Raw genomic sequence first — 19660 nt, 5'->3', positions numbered from 1 at the left:
ATCTTGTAAATGTTTTTATTTTTATTTTATATTATTTTATTTATAGTATCACAGTTTCCACAAAAATATTAAGCAGCAAAAAAAAAATCAACATTTGATAAGACATTTTTCTTGAGTATCATCAAATCAGCATATCAGAATGATTTCTGAAGGATCATGTGACACAAGACTGGAATAATGATGCTGAAAATTCAGCTTTGCATCACAGGAATAAATTATATTTTAAAATATATTCCAATAGAAAACCAATATTTTAAATTGAAATAATATTTCACAATATTACTGTTTTTACTATATTTCTGGTCAATTAAATGCAGCCTTGGTGAGCATTAGACTTCTTTTTAAAAACATAATAAATCTTACCAAACCTTTACTTTTAGTGTTATAATTAAAAGCGGTAATAATGGGTTCTAATGGGGTCTCCTGCGAGGTGTTTGAGGTAAGATAAAGCAGTTCTGTGCAGCGCTGTTTGGGTCACACTCACAGTGAAGTGTCTTGCTCTGTCTGTGTGCGTGTATGTAAAAGTGTCTGTGCTTTACGAGGTGATTTTGCCTCTCAGGCTCTACCACCATCACACAGCAACTGGAGCAGAAGAAAATGCCTCGCAGGATCCTCAACTGACCACACGCACTCAGTGCAAGAATCACAAGTTCTTGTGAATGTCATGTAAATTTGTCTAAATTTATCATACAAATTTCTCACTTCCTGGGAAACGCAAAACGCACCAATACCTGCTATCTAAATAATGAGTTTTTTTCTTCCATGCTTGCTCTGCGGTGGTCCTAAGTGCGTTTGTGGCCATGTCTTAAGCCTTTTAGCCCAGGTTGAAGTGTGTCTGCCCTGTGCTTTCAGCTATATTAGCTTTGCTTGCTCAGCCCATTCACATTGCAGGCATTGAGTGTAATTGGCTCGACTTTTGGCATGAATGCCAGTCTATTTCAGCCCTAGCCGTCCTGGATTGGTATTGTGACGCTGAAATAGACTGGCATTCAAGCCCACTATCCTACTGATTTAGCTTTGCTATTCCATACTAAGGCAACTATAATATCCCAAATACAAAATGTTTTTTTTTTGGTTAATTCTGTAAGTGATAGATTTAAAATTCAAACAAAAATGCATTACTCATTGAGAATACATTTATGCTACATAAATGAATAATATACTGTGACTATATTCTCAAATTATTTTACATTATAATGTGACTTTTTGCAAAGAGCTAACTTGTTTAAATAAAAAAGTCATAATTTAAAAAACATGGGTCAGTAAGAAACCACCCAGAACATCTCGGTTGCATATTTAATGTGCTGTCACCTACGTCGCCCGTAGGGCGAGGTCAGTGGCACTACGCAGCTCTTGCATGAGCCCTGCCCTCATGCATGTCTCTGAGCACCTGTGCCTGATTAACTTGCAGGATGGCCATAGCATGCAAGGAGGAGGCGGTCTGCCCCGCAGCTCTATAGGCTTTGGCCACTAGAGTGGACGGACAACCTACAGGCCGTGCTTTGGGTCGCGGCACCAGGTGGAGGCACTGTGGGGACACCGTTGCATCAACAGAACGCTCCACCGGGGGTACCCCAGTGTACCCTTTGGCCACCGCCCCATCGAGAGCAGTGAAGCCGGAAGAGGTCAATGAGCGATTGCGAGAAGTCAATTGAGACTTCCACGATTTCCTGTCCCCTTCATCCACTTCCGGGAAGAAAGAAATTGGGGCCGGGTGCCAACGGACGTCTGCACGCGCCGCCCCCCAAAAAGCAATCGTCGAGCCTTGAGCGCTCAGGACATGGTGATGGTGGAGGGTTCCATTCAAGCCCGATGTTCACAGCTGCCCGGGAAAGCATGGCAGTCAATTCCAGATCGGACTCGGCATCCCCGAAGGAGGCAGCATAGCCGAATCTTCATCTCCAGATGACTCAAGCCCACCTTGTGATGCGGCGATAGACATGAAGGCATCCGTTGGGGCGCCGAATGAAACGCTGGGCCCGCCACGAGACTGGCCAGCGACCTTATCGGGCAACACCATGGGTTGCAATGCGCTAGAGGAGGGTGTGGCCCAAGGAGGATTCGTCGGGTTGTTCCACAGTCACCCTCAAATCACCCTGGCCACCAGCCAATGTATCCCCTCTCGCGGCGGGGATAGTTTGGGGTGGCAGAGGGGACTCCTCTGCGGAGGTCATCGAGTCTCAATCTCAGCATCGTGATGGTCATGTTTCCGCAGTGACATGACTCATCCACGAACGCTGTCTGAACGTGATTCAAGCCCAAACATGAAATCCGTCTACTGCACCTAGAAATACACGGGCAAGACATCTTGAAAAAGATGCGCCATGTGCAGCTCTTTTAGAGAGGATAAAACTCAATAAAACTTAGCAGATCACTGCACAGACCAACAGCAGGAATGTGATCTCGCTGGAACACGCCTTCACACCAACACCGATGAAGAGTTGCTCGTCTCAGAACCCGTAGACAGCTTGCAGTGGAGAGAAGTGAAGAAACATAATGTGAGATTGCACGCACTGCTCCTTTTATACCCAAGAGGTGGGGTGGAGTTGCGCTACGCATATTCTGCAGACCCATGGCATTGTCTTGCCATTGGCTCGATTTGTAGAATTCGAAGGTGATAGGCTTCCCATTTCGTTGGTCACTGACGTAACGCGGAGTGACTGACCGAAAGGGAACAACCTAGCAACTCCATACCCAATATGCTAAAACCACTGATAACTATGGAATTCCAAAGCTAAAATAAAATAATAAAATAAAGAAATCCATAAATATACAAAGCAAAAATAAATTAAAGCTGCGAGCAGCGATGACAGGCCCAAGCCCGGTGGCATCAGCACAACTGTGCACGGCAGGCAATAGTCATTTAAAATGGGAAAACATAAAAGGACTATGTCAAAGTCATTTGAATTCACCACATTAACTGCAGCAGTTGGTGCTGCTGTGACCACGAACGACAACAGCCACATCTATGAGATCAATTTAATTTAATTTCATGTCAGATGATGTCAAATGTCAATTTCAAATGAGTGCAGAATACTGTTCGAATGCTATATAAAAAAAGCAGGATGACGAGATACGAGGCCAACTTCTCCTACAAAGTGTAATCACAATAATTACAGAATGTGATTGATTGTTACAAATCTGACATAAATAAATCATTAGTCCTTATGGCTGGACAAAAAAGTAAAAAATGGTTCCCACACATTTTTTTTTTTTCAAATAACCGCTGCTCTTTTCAACTTTCTCTAAAAAATACATATATCAAGGTTTCCACAAAAATATTAAGCATCACAACTGTTTTGATGATGATAATAATAACAATAGGACATATTTCTGAAGTTTTATTACACTGAAGACTGGAGTAATGATGCTGAAAATTCAGCTTTGCTATCACAGGAATAAATTACATTTTAAAATATATTAAAATAGGAAACTTTTTTTTTTTTTTTTTTAATTGTAGCAATATTTCGCAATTACTTTTTTTTTTTTTTTTTTTACTGTATTTTGGATCAAATTAATGCAAACTTGGTGAGTATAAGAAACTTCTTTCAAAAACATTCAAAAATATTACCGACCCCAAACTTTTGAGTGGTAGCTTAGTTTATCACTTGCAATTCATTCCATTAAATACAGAAAATGTAAAATTGTAAAGAAAAGGCTGTTTTTTTTTTCTTTTCACAATTAATTTAAGAGTAGTGAGTCAGCTAGGAACAGATGCGAGAAGACACATCTGCTGCACATAAACGCATCTAAACACACTTGAATTGCCCCACGAGAATCAATAAACATATCCTCCTTTCTGTCTGTCTTCGCAAAGAATGGGTGATGAACTTTATTATGAAGTGTGATAGACACATTAGTAGGTGTATGAGTGATGTCATGCATGTGAAGAGTCATTTAGTCATTTCGGATAGAGGTGTTGGGGCTTATTTTGTCTTATCTAGAGAGTCTTATCTATAAACCATGTCTGTCTCTCTTCCTCCAGGCTCACTATTCCACTGGAAGAGTGTCTGCCTCCTTCACATCTACAGCTATGGCTCCAGCCACCACCCATGAAGCAGGTAATGGAAATGAAACTTGCTTTCCCTGCTGATAGGAGCAGACAGTTTTTGTTTGCATCAGCTAGTCCATGGATCAAGGTTGATACTAATCAGTCTATGGCCAAGTCACAAACTTCCCTTTAGTCTTCTCGTGGTGGTTCCTTCTCTTTTGTATCTGGCCTGTTTGAGCCAACTGCTGATTCTGATTGACTCCATTAAGTTATATTTTCTGGTAATGCCCACATATCTTGAATGCAGTCGCTTTGGGTAGAAAAGTCTAAATGTGCCAATGTAAATGTCATGACCGGGTGATGCACACAACAAATGACACCATTTCCCTTTTTATTTATGCTGGAAGAAGTTGCATGCATTTCATAACATTGCATCATTGCAATACCTGAAACTCCTGCCAAGTATTAGTGCTGATGTGTATTTTACACTCATTTTTAGTATATCGTATCTTCAGTATAACTCAGGAAACCATCTGGCAGCTGTCAACTCGGTCCTGCATACCTGTTCATTCTCTTTCAGACAAGTTTAAGGCTATTCTGATAGAAAATTGTTGTCAATACTGTCTGCAGCAGAGTCATTCATGAATGTAAAGAATGAAAATATTTGTCTTTGTGTTTTCAGATGCTATTGCGGACGATACCGTTCGCTACCAGTATGTTAAGAAGAAAGGCTACGTGCGCATACACACAAACAAAGGGGACATCAATGTGGAGTTACACTGTGATAAGGTAATGCAAAGTGAAATGATCGAACAATAATAAACCTTGGTTGGGCATCGGGTGGATTTAAACTTTTTCATGCATTGAGGCCAAGCGGAACTGTGCAATTGGTTCTTTTCAGACGTACTATATTTCTGTAAACATTGTTTTGCTTGTCGTCATTTGTGCTCATCATTTAAATGGGATTTTTCTGGCTGTGTTTGACACCTTGTTTGCTGTCACACTTAATCAGAGCAAGGCCAGAGCTGACTAATTACAGAGTGAAGGAATCAGAAAAGAATTAAACAGTATGTGATGCTCAAACAACTCAGATTATATGCAGTGGTCCACTTTTGGACACTTAAAAATGCCTGAATTTCACTGCATTAGATACAGAATAGCAAAGCAAGCAGCATCTGCAAACAACTAACTTGCCATTTCTGTGCCACCTTTTCAATTATTTTGAACCAGTTGGTCTCAAAGTTACACAGGTTTCCTAGCAGATTAACCCCATGCCATGTATCATATCAAAAATAAACATGTTAACATGTTCCACAACGTTTGGTAGTTTCATATATTTATACTACCGTTCAAAAGTTTGGGATCTGTACGATTTTAAAGAAATTCATGTTTTTGTTCAGCAAGGATGCAAGGATCAAAAGAAACAAAGACATTTTTATAAAATTCTAATTCAAATAGATTTTTCTTTTGCTACAAAAAATCCCCCCCCCCCCCCCCCCCCCCGAAATAAATCATTAAAAAAATTTTTTTTTTTAAATAAATAGAAAATTATTTTAAATTGTATAAAATTTTACAGTATTACCCTTTTATTGTATTTCTGAATAAATTCAGTCTTGGTTAGCAGAAGAGACTTCTGTAAAATATTAACATTAAAAACTTCTTATTTAAAACCCCTTAGATATTTAAATATTTACAGTTTGAAACCTAACAAACTTTGTGAACTGGTTTGGTTGAAACAATGTGTGTTATTTTGTATGGTTTGTATTTTTAAAATACATTTATAAATTTTTAACTGGCTTAAAGGTGCAGAATTTTGCACCTTGCAGGCAAAAAATGTCCATTGTCTATTGTCAGTGGTCGAACCAAGTAGCTTTCTATTGGTCAGTGCAGGAAATATGCTATATAAAAACAATTAAACTCCAATTTAGTAGACACTTTAAAAAAATATACAGACTAGCCCAGATATTTATGGATTGAGCAGGGGTGTGGTGTAATGTACTTGCTCTGTGTGTGTAGTCTACAGGCCGTCCTGTCTTTACATAATATATAATTCATCCATTCAGAGTGTCACACTGCAACTGCTGACCTATATAGGTTGACTTACTCTTTTTCTATTTCTCATTTTTATGTTGTCTTGTTTTTGTTGTCTGTTTTTGCTGTTAATGTCGCATTCTTTTCTTTATTCTTTGTGTCCTTTTCTAATGTGTTTCTTCTCTACTCATTTCTTTTTTGATGTGCTCTGTGTCCTACTGAGCTTGTAAAATCATCCCTGCCATAAAACACTTCCTCTGAAAAATTGTGTTCGTTTTGGCCTTGTGCTGGCAATAAAACCTACCCATAGTTCTCTCTCTTCAGCGGAGCAGATGCAGCGTCCCCGTTCTTATTTATGCAAGAGCTCGTGCCTGGCTCTCACTCCTGGGTCAAAGCTGCACATGAATCACTTTATATCTATCATTTAGCGTTTCACTTTAACACGGTACAGAGAAACTGGTGAGCTTGGTCTTTACTGGCTATAATTACATATATAAGATTCTGTACGTTTAAATCGTTTCACCTTTTTTGCATTTTAGCACTATTTTATCACTTTCATGAACACTTTGGCTCAGTCTAGCACAAAAGCAGCATATTCATTAAAGGGATAGTTCACCCAAAAATTACATTTTCATTTATTCACCCTCAAGTTGTTACTCAAGTGAGTTTTTTTTTCTTCTTCTGCTGAACACAAATGATGTTTTGAAGAATGTTGATAACCAAAAAGTTGATGGTCCCCATTTTCATACTATGGAAGTCAAGGGGTCCGTCAACTGTTTAGTTTCCCATATTCTTCAAAATATCATCTTTTGTATTCAGCAGAAGGAAATTCAAACAGGTTTGGAACAACCTGAGGGTGAATATATGATGACAGAATTTAAACTGACTTTAAAGATGACTTACTCTTTAAGCTTTCACAAGGCCAAAAGACTTCATTTGGTTAGAACATTTCTTGAATTTTAGATTTGCATTTATCTGAAGCTGAAGACCTGAAGTCTTTGTCCTATTCCAGCCTAATGTGCAGAATAAGACACACCCTTTAGAAACATGTGATGTGTGTGTCAGTGTGACTTGGGAACCAAGGTAAACACTGCCTAATGGACACAGAAACAGCACTTCATGGTCTTCATAGTCCTAGTAACTAGCTGCTATTTTTGTGTCTTTTCATTGGCTGTGTGCTTGTCAAATCAGGATAAAGAGAAGAGGTCACATTGATAAGAAAATCACCCTCCTCCTTTTTTCTTCCTCTCCTTCGCTCCCTCCCTCCTGCGGTCTGCTTGCATTTGTGATGAATCTATTTGTGGTGCAATGTTTACAAAGAAGTGGCCTTTTTTTTATTTTTTTTTATACTGTAACTGAATCTTATGAAAGGAAAAGACAAATGTCAAGGTCAAACATCATGATGTATATATTTAACTCCTAAACACAACACAATTCAACAGCAGATAATATTTAACTTAAACAATAATTTTTTTAATGCATTACAGTTAGAATTAAAATAATGACTTCCTAAAATTAAACAAACGATACCATACATTAAATAGACTATATGCACATTACAATTTAAGTAATATTTATTTATTTAGCATTACTGTTATAAGAATGGGATTTTTGTTGTTGTTGTGGTAGAGCATGTGAAAATGTGCATATTATTTTGAAAATAAAGTCTTAAAAAATCTTAATGGTCTATAATCATTAAAAAAACCTGGATTTTTTTTTTAATTGTCCTAAAGTATGCTTTATTTATGTAAGTAAAATAAGATTTCTTATTTTCATTTTCATTTGCCTATATGCGAATGCCCTCTTGTCAAGAATGTACAGTTTACAACATTTTTGTTCTTGTAGTGGCATTTAGATTGGAATGTCGTTGTGGACAGTTATGCAACAATGTCAAGTCTAGATGGAGCAGATGATTGAGATCTCGCCTGACAACTTTATTTTTGTAGGTGTTTTGTGTGTCTTGTGTTTTTCATGCATGAGTGTGTGACATTGAAATCTTACCGGTTTTTTAAAGTCCTGACATGCTTGACCTCCTCTCAGGATAACTTATAAAACTTTAATGTGGAAATTGCTGCAGCATCTCCCAATAAGGCACACAATGTCTTTCCTGTGCACAAAATCAGTGTATTACTCACAGAGGTTTTATTTGAAGAGAGGGATGTCTGATAGTCATAGAAACGAACAAATAAACATTTACACAGTGGGAGAGGAAGCAACTCCTTAAACTGTGCTATGTTTTTTGTACATAAGCAAGCCTTTCACTTCCTGAATAACATAGCAGATTTAAACTGCATTCAAAGCTGCCAGATGTATTGCAAACAAACCTAATTGTTTATTGGCCTTTATAGCCCACAGACGGTCCTTTGGTAGCACACAAGGGATGTGAGAGGCTTGTACAAAATAATTAAGTCATCATCTGAATTTACAGTGGACACACTTCCTGTAATATTCATAAGTGATTTAAAGTTGCAAGCTGTCGTTTGTTAATGTGAATGTTTTTGCAGTCCTTTAATTTGGATGAAGAAATATAATGCTTATATCATAAGAAAAGAAAAGATAAAGAAAATTTAGCCTATTTTAGGATCATTACGATTTTCTTAGATTGTTGTATTATTTCCATGATAATTAAGCAAATTTTTTGTAATATAATGAAGGAAAATCTTTCTGCCCTGACTTTTTTTTAATTTAATGCAATAAATTGTTCCATGATGCATGTATAAATACTTCTATATATTAATTTAAATAATCAATAATTTTTCTTGAATTACAGTAATTTAAGTTTTTTTATTTATTTATTGTTTATAAACAAAATGGGGTGAAATGTGCTTAATTTTCAGTACCACACAATTAAAAGAATTCCTAATTCTGTCTGAAATTTATTTTATTTTAATTAAAAATGTCTCATTTATTTTAATATTTTGTCATTTTGTTTTTTACTTTTATTTTCGGGGTTAAACATTGACCGGTTTCATGAGATTCACCCACTGTCTAGTTCCCATAGATTGGGTTTGTCTTCAAGTCAAGAGAGCTTCAAAAGACTTTTCATACTTTTGTTCATGTGGTTTGTATGGTTTCCTGTGTCCCACAACCACAACAAATATGTATTTGTAAATGTTTTTATTTTATTTTATTTTTTATATCACCCTCTTTTTTTACCATCAGTTTAGCGGGCTGCTATGCAAGTGTCATCATAATGACAAACCGTTTTCATAAATCACATTTTCCTGACATTAAAACTGATATTTGTTTTTTTTCCTTGCAGGTCCCCAAGGCTGGAGAGAATTTTATTAAACTGTGTAAGAAAGGATATTACGATGGCACAATATTCCACCGCTCCATTCGAAATTTCATGGTAAATACATTTTGCTTCACTTTTTCTAAAATGTTGACTTTAATTAATTTATGTTAAGATGCTACCTTTTCCTGCAGTATCCTCAATGTGTGTCTGGATGTGTGTGTTTGCTAGCGTTAGATAACTATGAATCATTATAGCAATTATATATTACATTAAAATAATGTAATTGAGAGTGATGTCGCTAAATTATTAAATGTAAAATGTGAATCCAGGGATGTCCCGTGACTATCTCAAGGATCAGTTTTGGGGCAGATGAAGCATTTTTTTACTGAACGCTATCAGCTATACTAATCCCGATCCTTTATTTTATGTTAGCTACCACACAGGTGTCATGCTGTAGTTGGCGGTATGCACCTTCAAGTGGGTTTGCCAACCACCATTAAAAACTCAAATGTTTGCACGTTCGAGCTTTGTGTTTAACATTTGATGCGCACCACTCGGAAGTCCTTTATTTACTGTTTTAAATGTCATCGGACTGCCATAACATTTCGCGTCTTGCTTCAAACTTGACTGACAGACTGGCATTTTGACATGCTTGCATTCTGACATGCTTTCTAACCTTATCTAACCTTTGTTAACCTTTTTCTTTTTTTGTTGCAATTTTTCTGCTTAAGATGTTAAGTGTGTATATATATATATATATATATATATATATATATATATATATATATATATATATATATATATATATATATATATATATATATATATATATATATATATATATATATATATATATATATATATATATATATATATATATATATATATATATATATATATATATATATATATATATATATATATATATATATATATATATATATATATATATATATATATATATATATATATATATATATATATATATATATATATATATATATATATATATATATAGACAGACAGACAGACAGACAGACAGACTCCTACTCTAGCTACTTTAGCGGGTTGAAATTTGAATATAGCCTAAATATTAATTTATCAATTGTAGTCTTTTAAAAATGCATCTGAAATAATAAACTAGGAGCAATTTTGTCAAAAATATAGATTTTTCGATACATCTTGATACTGAAATATCTGAAACTATGCTTCCAATACTTATTTTCCGCAGAAAAGATGCATAATACGAGCTGCATTTTCTCTCTCTCTTTCAAACCCGCCTCCCCTCACTCACTCGTTTCATTTGCTCTGAATGAATATTGTTGGTGTTATAGGGCTTAAATTGCAGCGTGGGATTGCCCGTATTGTGCATAATTTTACTCATTTCCACTGATTTTGTGCTCGCACCCAAACTGCACACACATAAAGCCACCTATCTGTTCTAAATTAAGTGTATTTGACCATTTAAGCACAATAAGCAACAAAAAAGAACTTAAAATTGTCAAAATGCCAGTCTTGGCAAGTATTCACATAAATAGTTAGGTTATAAGTGAACAGTTGAGAACAAAAAAAGTGTAATCGGGACTCGTTATCAACAGAGACTCCGATTGGATTGGAGGCACAAAAACCTTGATTGGGACATCAATAGTAATTGAAGTTGTTTAATAAGTGTTTTTGTAAAAAATATGCTTGTCTGGATCCAACCATTAAAATGCCATTTTCCGTGGCATAGATTGCTAGCCATTTAAAGCCAAAGAATTAACAATAAAGAATTGTTATTCTTTGTTTTTAGATTCAAGGAGGAGACCCTACAGGGACGGGTACAGGTAATCATTTTATTATTTGTTCAGAATCACTTGTCATTTTGATCACTTGCGTATAACAGTTACTCTCTTCAGACTCTCACATCAAATTAAATATGGTACCTACTCTCACCAAGGGGAAAAATGCATCGTTTTAGTTACGAATCGAAGTCAACACATTTTTGTGATCCTCCTTTTAAAATGATCAAACGGTTTTTCTCTATCTAGTGGAAACAATTACGGGAAGTTTAGTCTTTTATCAAATAGAAAAAATGTCTCTAACAAATTAGGTTGACTATCTTTTTCATATTCATTTGATCAGATGAGAATTTCTTTACTCTCTCAGACTTTCTTGAGCTGTCTAGACAATGTGACCTCCGCTTTCTGAATGCTGCTTTGGTGCACATTTGCGAGGGATATTTTCCTGTGGTCATGTGTTAAAAGGTGCAGGTCTAACTGACGAACACTAAGGCTAAAGAGCTTGTGCACTCTATTCCCTTGAATGGTCTTGTACATATCTAAAATTCAATCCCATAAAAAATGCACCAGCCTCACCTGAGACTCTTGTGTAGAGAGAGACTCGAGAAGAGAAGAGGGAAGTAGACCGAAGGATTTTTCATGAACAGCGAGTGAATTTAAAGTGTCAAGTATTAGACTTGAAGGTCAGAAGAAGCTTTCATCTTCCAGCCATTCTCACTTGTGTATTATCATGCACATTGAGACAAGGTTTTCTATTGCATTTGACCTAAAAATAGGTGCAAATAGAGGGAGAGATTTAGCATCAGAGCAAACTGTTGATTGTCTGTCCAAAATATGTGCTTTTAGTCACTTAAGTGAATGTTCACGGATGTTAGAGAAGAGTTTGCGGTGTCCTCAGTCACTCACATTTATTTCAAGCACATGCCTTTTTGTTTTGTAAGAGAATAGTAAAATCATCATTATTTACTCGCATTATGTTGTTCCAAACCTATATGACTTTCTTCTATAGAACACAAAAGGAGAATTTTCAACAAATTTTCTGGCTACTCATTTCAATATAATGAAAGCAAATGAGGACAAAATTACACAAAAGCACCATAAATGCATCCAAATATTAGTTCATATGACTCCTGTGCTATTTTCTAAAGGCTTCTGAAGTCATATGATATGTGACAAACAGACTAACATTTTAGTTGTTATACACTGAAAATCCATGCTAGTTCTCCTGTGGGAAGTTGTGATGTCCAATTTGGTAATTAATCAGTTGACTCTGGATAAATCTGTTCATACAGCATCAAATAACTTAAGTCCATCTGTTCTTCATACAAAAAGTATTGTATTACATTCAAAAATTATATAGACACATTTATGATACTTTTGAAGTGATTTCAAGTTTGACCAGTACATTATTAAAATGTGTGCTTCAGTAGGAGTCAAAGGTTTGGAACAACATGATGGCGAGTACATTTCTCAGAGAAATATCCCTTCAATTATGAACCATTAAAAGATATGCACTGATGGATACTTAATATACAAACCATAATAGACTCAAATCACTGAGGCGGTACCCTTTCAAATGTTACTAATATGTTCCATTAAAGGGATAGTTCACCCAAAAATTTAAATTGTCCTCATTTACTCACTCTCAAGTTGTTCCAAACCTGTAAGTTTCTTTCTTCTTTTGAACACAAAAGACGATATTTTGAAGAATTGCTGATGGTTTACGGCACCCATTGACTTCTATAGTATTTTTTTTCCTTCTATGGAAGTCAATGTCTACTGTCAACTGTGTGATTTACAAACTTTCTTTAAAATATTTTATTTTGAGTGCATAATCTAATATGCACCTTTTGGGGGTAATTAAGGTATAAAGGTGTACCTTTTGAAAAGGTTCCGCCCTATTGACAGCTTTTGTACCTTTTTTTTCTCTGAGAGTGTAACATGGCTTGGTTAAATTATTTTGAAGGCTTTGATCATGTGTTCAGCCATCCTGTTTTCTTCCATTTAGTTGAAAAATAGACAATATTAACCAAATTATCCAAATGAGTTTTGGAAGCTGCAACGAAGTCGTGAGTGTGACAAATCACACAATGTTCCTTTGAAGAGACGCTGCGTTTTGTAATAATGGTGCCATTAGGCTGTGAATGAATGTGCAATGATTATGATTCAGCAGGATTCATCTACAAAATTAAATCAAGGCATCTTAGGCAGCAGTTTGGTATCAGTGCAGCAGAAAACTCACGTTGACATCTGTGATGTTTTTAGACGTGTAGATTTAAAGGCATACATGATTGGTAAAGAAAAGGAAATCAGGAATAGCTCATAAAGTATGACACAGAATAGCATAGAACAGAATTTTAAAGCATATGCTTCACCTCTAAAGACTACCTTAGTTCCAGTTAGTTTTGTGGCAGTTGTCGAATGTGATGTACTGTGTTTATTTGCAAAGTGATTATAAATGCAATTGTATGACAACAAAGACAATGTAATTATATGAATTGCAAGTTAATCAGATTAATCACAATCAGTTGCATATTTCAGTCTGAAATAATTTTTTCATTGCTCACTGCAGACTCAAAATATGGTGGTACTTCAAGCTTGAATTACTCAATTGCCTTTGTATTACATTTATTTTTTATGTATGGGTCAGAGGACATGATTAATTGTTTATCGCATTGTTTTTTTAGGTGTCTAACAAAATAATTTGATATACTATTCAGCTCTCATTTACAGGTTCTATACATTGCTGTCAGTTATTCAACAAAAAAAAGTTTCAACTTGGTCCTCGGTTTGTAAAAACAACACTTTCAGTGGAAGTCAACAGCTGTAATATGTTTTCCCCATAGACTTCTAGTGTTGTCTAAATTGTCCGTGCTAATTCACAGCATTTCACAGATCCTTGGTTTTAACCTTGGATTTAACCGTCTACCTTTTGGATTTGAATAGGTCTTGAATGTAGTCCCCCAGGTGCTCAAAATTAATAAATCACTTTTTCTTGCCATTGTTTTTAATCACGTCAGCCTTGTTATTCTGTCCGGTTGATTTTCATCCACTTCCTATAACCCTTTTTAATCAAGGCAGTGGCATGGGGGTAGGAAATGTCAGCAAGGGCATAAATTATGCAGAAATGTCACCTGGGAAATGTTTATGAGGGTGTGCAAGTTTTCAGAGGTAGATTGGTGCGCCGTAAAGCCATCGCTCCGCGACGACAGCAGCTGCTGGACGTTAAAACTCCTTCCTGCTCTGCTACATCTAGAATCATTAAGAAGAAGTACAAAAGGTTTTAAACCTCGCATGACTTTGTGAATTCATTAGGGGCAGGTGTCACAGAAATCTTGCAGTTGAGCAAAGTGTCGTGTCAGCCTCTGCACGCACGCGAACACTCGCCGAGAGAGCTGCACCCAGCAGAGCTTTTGATTGAGCGTGATGAAGCGTTAATTAGTGTACCTGATTTGGAGGCTTTTTGGCACGAGGTGTTTGTTTATGGTGGCAGAAGACGATGCACGGGGCACTGAGGTAGTCATTTTTATAAATGATTTGAAGTGATTCAAAAAGACAATCTGGGTCAAGTTCAGTGGAACTTATTTAATATTTCAGTGTAAAATCTGTGGGAAGACTAGTCCGACTACTACTAGACTGCATTATACATTAACGTTTAAAAGATTGTTTTTGGAAGAAGTCTCTTATGTTTACCCCAAGGCATTTGATTAATGCAGTACAGACCGCAATATTGTGAAATATTATTACACAGAAATCATTCTCACATGCTGATTTGATCCTGAGGAAACATTTCTTATTATTATCAGTGTTGAAACCCCTTGTGCTGCTTAATATTTTTGTGGAGATTCTTTGAATAGAAGGTTGTAACATTATAAATGTATTTACTGATCAATTTAATGTATCATTGCTGAATAGAAGTATTAATTTTTAAAAATAATTCTGACCCCGAATGTTTGAAAGGTAGTGTGTGTTTTCCATGGCTAATTGATTGCTGTATGTTTTTCTTTAATTGAGCATATTGCTGATTCTTAGTTTTTGAGATTTGCACAACCCACTAAACCTATTGAAATCCAGTACATTAATTGTCTCACCATCATTTGTGCTATGGACATGAATTTATCCTCAAATCACTTGGATTTGTTTAAAAGCTGTGCTGGCACTAGTGTCATAGAAATGTCAATTTGCATTTAAACTAATGTGTGGGTAAATTTAGTTGTTTAGTTGTTTTTGTGTTGTGCTGGATCTCTGGATTTGTTCTTCCAGTGCAATTGTACCAGACGCGATGGCACATACAGCAGGGTTGTTATTGGCCCGGTGTCTCTTAATCTCATACAAATCTTTAATATTCATATTTTTCCCTCCTGTCAACCCTCTTTCTCTCATTGTGTGTATCAGGAGGTGAGTCTTTCTGGGGAAAGCCGTTCAAAGATGAATTCAGGCCTAATCTGTCTCACACGGGTCGTGGTATTCTGAGCATGGCTAACTCAGGACCCAACACAAATAAATCCCAGTTGTGAGTATGCGTTTCATCTGCTCATTACAGTGATTGTCAGGCAGCACTGTATTGATATCAAACGTACTGTTTAGAGTTTGTTCTAAACCCCTTAAGTGTTAAACTTCTGCAATTATTTCAGCCCAAGCCTCTTAACACACAGACTCCACTCAAACTTTGGATCAAAGGCCACTTTAGGCTACTTTTGGTTTTTATAAACCTGTTTTAGAGAAATTTAAGATACAGTTTTGAAAATGGATAGAAAGTTCTGCATTCGAAATCTCACTTATGAGATCGGTCTAGTATTTGAATACTGAATTCTGGTTGATTTTCTTTCTTCTGGCATTTGCATACTGAATTGTGATTGGTCTTTCTTGCATTCAACCCTTCATAACCAGCGGTGACAAATGGGAAGAATCAAAGCCTAAATTTACTGTAATCTTCAACACTGTTTTTGTTGCCTTTACAAGCACTGGTGTTTTGTTCATTAAATGCAAATCTAGTTTAAATATGAATTTACCCTGTTATGAAAACTCTATAAAATAATATTTTTCCTGTTTCCTTTCAGCTTCATAACATTTCGCTCATGCGCATACCTGGACAGGAAACACACTGTGTTTGGAAGGTAATTTTATTTACGGATTTATTTGTCTTCAGTAATAGATTTGACATCCCTCAGACCTGAGAGTGTTATCAATGGCTGTTTGGGGCAGTTGTGGCCTAATGGTTAGAGAGAGTCGGATTTGTTAACCTGAAGGTTGTGGGTTTTAGTCTCAGTACCACCAGGAAATGTAAGTGGGGGGGAATGAATGAACAGCGCTCTCTTCCACTCTCATTAGCCACAATTGAACACACACTCCCCGGGCGCCGCAGCAAAAATGGCTGCCCACTGCTCCAGGTGTGTGTTCAATACTTACTGCTGTGTGTGTGTGCACTTGGATGGGTATAACGCAGAGCACAAATTCCACACGTCACGTCCTTTCATAATCGCCGTGTATGAGTTTTTTCACTTTTCCTGAGTGGTGATGCCTGATCTCAACATCATACAGCCATTTTGGTATATTTTTCAGTTGGTCAGCTTTCTGTGTGTGTGAAGTACTTCCTGGTGGAAAGCTCGTCTTCTGTTGAATCGGAACATTCCAACACACACACACTTTCACTCTGAGGGAAAGTCTTGCCCATTTGGCATCGAGTTGAAATCCTTGGACTCTAGCTGAGGAATTCAGAGGCTTGTCAGCATAAGCCTGGACTAAACTGCTGTGCACACTCACATGCACCCCTCACCCCACAGCAGCAGAAAGTCTATGTACTTACTGAGCACGTGCAGTGAGAACGCGCACACACACACGCCCCTCGACCCTCAGCCTATGGGGCACCTAGAAACCTGAGCCCCTGTTAAAGAGGAAATGTCCCACAGAAACAGCTGTGCAAAGAGAGAAAGTACACAGCATGTGGACATAGATCTAACACACAAACCACATTTATGGATTTGTTTTGCACATTCTGAATTTGTTTTTGCTGTCCACCAAAATGTAGAAAAGTGTGATCAAGTTTGATGCAGTCTCATTAGAGATATTATCACAGCTCTGCACTGAATAACAACTTTTTTAACTTTGCAGCTACAGCTACTTAAAAAAAGAGTTAATTAAACAATATAAGAGTACGTATTCTAATTTTTTTCTGTTGTTCTAAACCTGTGTGACTCTTCTGTGAAACGCAAAAGGAGGAATAAAATGAAAGTACACTGCTTGTCAAGCTCCAAGAAGGACAAAAAGCAAGAAATGATCATAAAAGCAGTTCATACAACTTTTGCAAATGTTTTGATAGCTTTGCGTGACTGAAGCCATTATTCACTGAAAACCAGGAGTTTTATTTTAGTATTATTTATAAATTAGAATTTATTAGTATTTTGATTTAGCAGTTTTCAATTTAGTTTCAGTTAATTGTCAAGGCAAATTAAAATAATGATACAAATGTTATTTCAACTTTATTTTTATGATTGAAAACAATTTTAATAGTTTTAGTTAGCAATAATAAGATTGTTAAAAGCTGTTGTATGATTACTTAAAATATAGCAAATCAATCATTCTCAATATGAGAGCAAGTAAATTGTATAATTTTCATTTTGGAGTACGTAGTTCCTTTGAGAAACGTTCAAAATTGTTGGCTTCAGTGAAAGTCTCATTAGAGATATCACCCCTTGGCACTGAATAATACCTAATTTACTCTTTGCAGCAGGATTTTAATAGGATTTCTGTTCCTCTCTTGCTCTCCTTTAGAGTGGTTGGTGGTTTAGAGGCTCTCCAAGCGATGGAGAACGTTGAAAGTGATCCGAAGACAGACAAACCCAAGGTGCTGAAGTCATTTACTTCCCATCTGTGGCATCAGAAATGTATGATACGGTTGCAGAAGCGCGTGTCAGCAGTGTAGTGTTGTGTGTGTGCTTTGTTGACTCATGGTACTTCCTGTTTGTTTATATTGTTCCACCTGCTGTCAAGTCCCAGAATGCCAAAAGAGAAATAGTCCAATTTAAAAAGACACATTTGTTCTTTATTTTCAAGCATTTTCGTCAGCTTCATGCAAACTGTGTTTTAGCTTGGGGCAGCAGAGTTTTTGAATACTTCGCTTCAGTACTCCCCCCCCCCCCCCCCCCCTCTTTTCATTTCTTAAACGGTAATAGCATGTCAATAGGTGAAGAGTGCTTTCTCAGTCTCAATCTCTGTTTCTGTTTCACATTCTCAGTCTGAGATAAAGTTGGTGAGCGCTACAGTATTTGTGGACCCCTATGAGGAAGCCGATGCACAGGTCAGCATTTGTGTGCATGTATGTAGTCAATGTTGTAATTGTTGTTTTCATGCCGTGCAGTCGATGTGACACTGTGTGTGTTTAGATTGCAGCCGAGCGAGAGAAGGAAGCACAGAAACAGGAGGAAGAGAGAGCGCAAACTTCTGCTTCAGTCAACAAAACCGAGGACAAGCCTAAAGTCTTCAAACCAGGAGTGGGCAAATACATCAACATGGCTGCCAAGTGAGTTCACACACCTCTGTGATGATGCACAGTTGCTGAATATGACAACCTATAATATTATAATAAAAAAACTATAATATTGGAAGACTTTTTTGATCTTTATATTGCATTAATTTTTTTCCGGTTGTAAATCCAAAACTTTTTTTCTCACAACAGTGAGGAGGTTCTGGTAATACAACTCATATTTATTACATATCATATTTAATATCAAATAGTGATCATTATTAAGGTAATACATATGAGTTACATTACCAAAACCTTTCCTGCAAGCACACAAGTGATTCATTCTGATTACATGGAGTCTGTTGACTTTTATAGTCTTTTGAAATTTACTCTGGTAATCCTCATCTTTACCACAACAAGCTAGTTATTAAAAGCAATATTTCACTGTTTGTTTTCTGAAAATAAAAGTTATTTGTTGCTATTTATCAAAAGGTTATAGGATTACAAAAGGTGTTTTCAGTCACTGCTAAATTTATTATTATTAAGGTCAAATAAATTATTTCACTTGAATTGGTGTACAGGAATCTTGCAAGCTACAGCAACATGAGGAACATGGATGGATGGATCCATAGATGGATGGATAGATCTATAGATGGATGAATGGATGTTTGGATGGATGGATGGATCTATAAATGGATGGTTGGATGGATCTATAGATGGATGGATGTTTGGATGGATCCATGGATGGATGGATCTATAGATGGATGGGTGGTTGGATAGATCTATAGATGGATGGATGGATCCATGGATGGTTGGATGGATCCATAGATGGTTGGTTGGTTGGTTGGTTGGATGGATGGATGGATGGATGGATGGTTGGATGGATGGATGGTTGGTTGGATGGATGGTTGGATGGATGGATCCATAGATGGATGTATGGATGGTTGGATAGATCTATAGATGGTTGGATAGATCTATAGATGGATGGGTGGATCTATAGATAGATGGATGGTTGGATGGATGGATCCATAGATGGATGGTTGGATGGAAGGATCCATAGATGGATGGTTGGATGGATGGATCCATAGATGGATGGTTGGATGGATGGATCCATAGATGGATGGATGGATGGAAGGATCCATAGATGGATGGTTGGA

General features: G+C 36.7%; 1 protein-coding gene across 2 annotated transcripts in view; it reads left to right on the top strand.

The window, feature by feature from the left end:
• ppil2 (peptidylprolyl isomerase (cyclophilin)-like 2) overlaps nt 1-19660 on the top strand; it is a 57744-nt gene that overhangs the window by 18433 nt on the left and 19651 nt on the right. For both annotated transcript variants that reach the window (XM_079814632.1, XM_079814631.1), the window contains exons 11-19: nt 3986-4061; nt 4674-4780; nt 9285-9374; nt 11053-11086; nt 15437-15554; nt 16102-16158; nt 17813-17885; nt 18276-18338; nt 18424-18560. In XM_079814632.1, coding sequence (XP_079670758.1) covers nt 3986-4061; nt 4674-4780; nt 9285-9374; nt 11053-11086; nt 15437-15554; nt 16102-16158; nt 17813-17885; nt 18276-18338; nt 18424-18560 — 755 coding nt within the window. The remainder of the gene's footprint in view (nt 1-3985; nt 4062-4673; nt 4781-9284; nt 9375-11052; nt 11087-15436; nt 15555-16101; nt 16159-17812; nt 17886-18275; nt 18339-18423; nt 18561-19660) is intronic.

This window comes from Gobio gobio, assembly GCF_949357685.1.
Source record: "Gobio gobio genome assembly, chromosome: 4".
Classification (NCBI taxonomy): Eukaryota; Metazoa; Chordata; class Actinopteri; order Cypriniformes; family Gobionidae; genus Gobio; species Gobio gobio.
The sequence above is the reverse complement of the archived record's forward strand: the minus strand, read 5'-3'. Positions and strand labels throughout refer to the sequence as shown.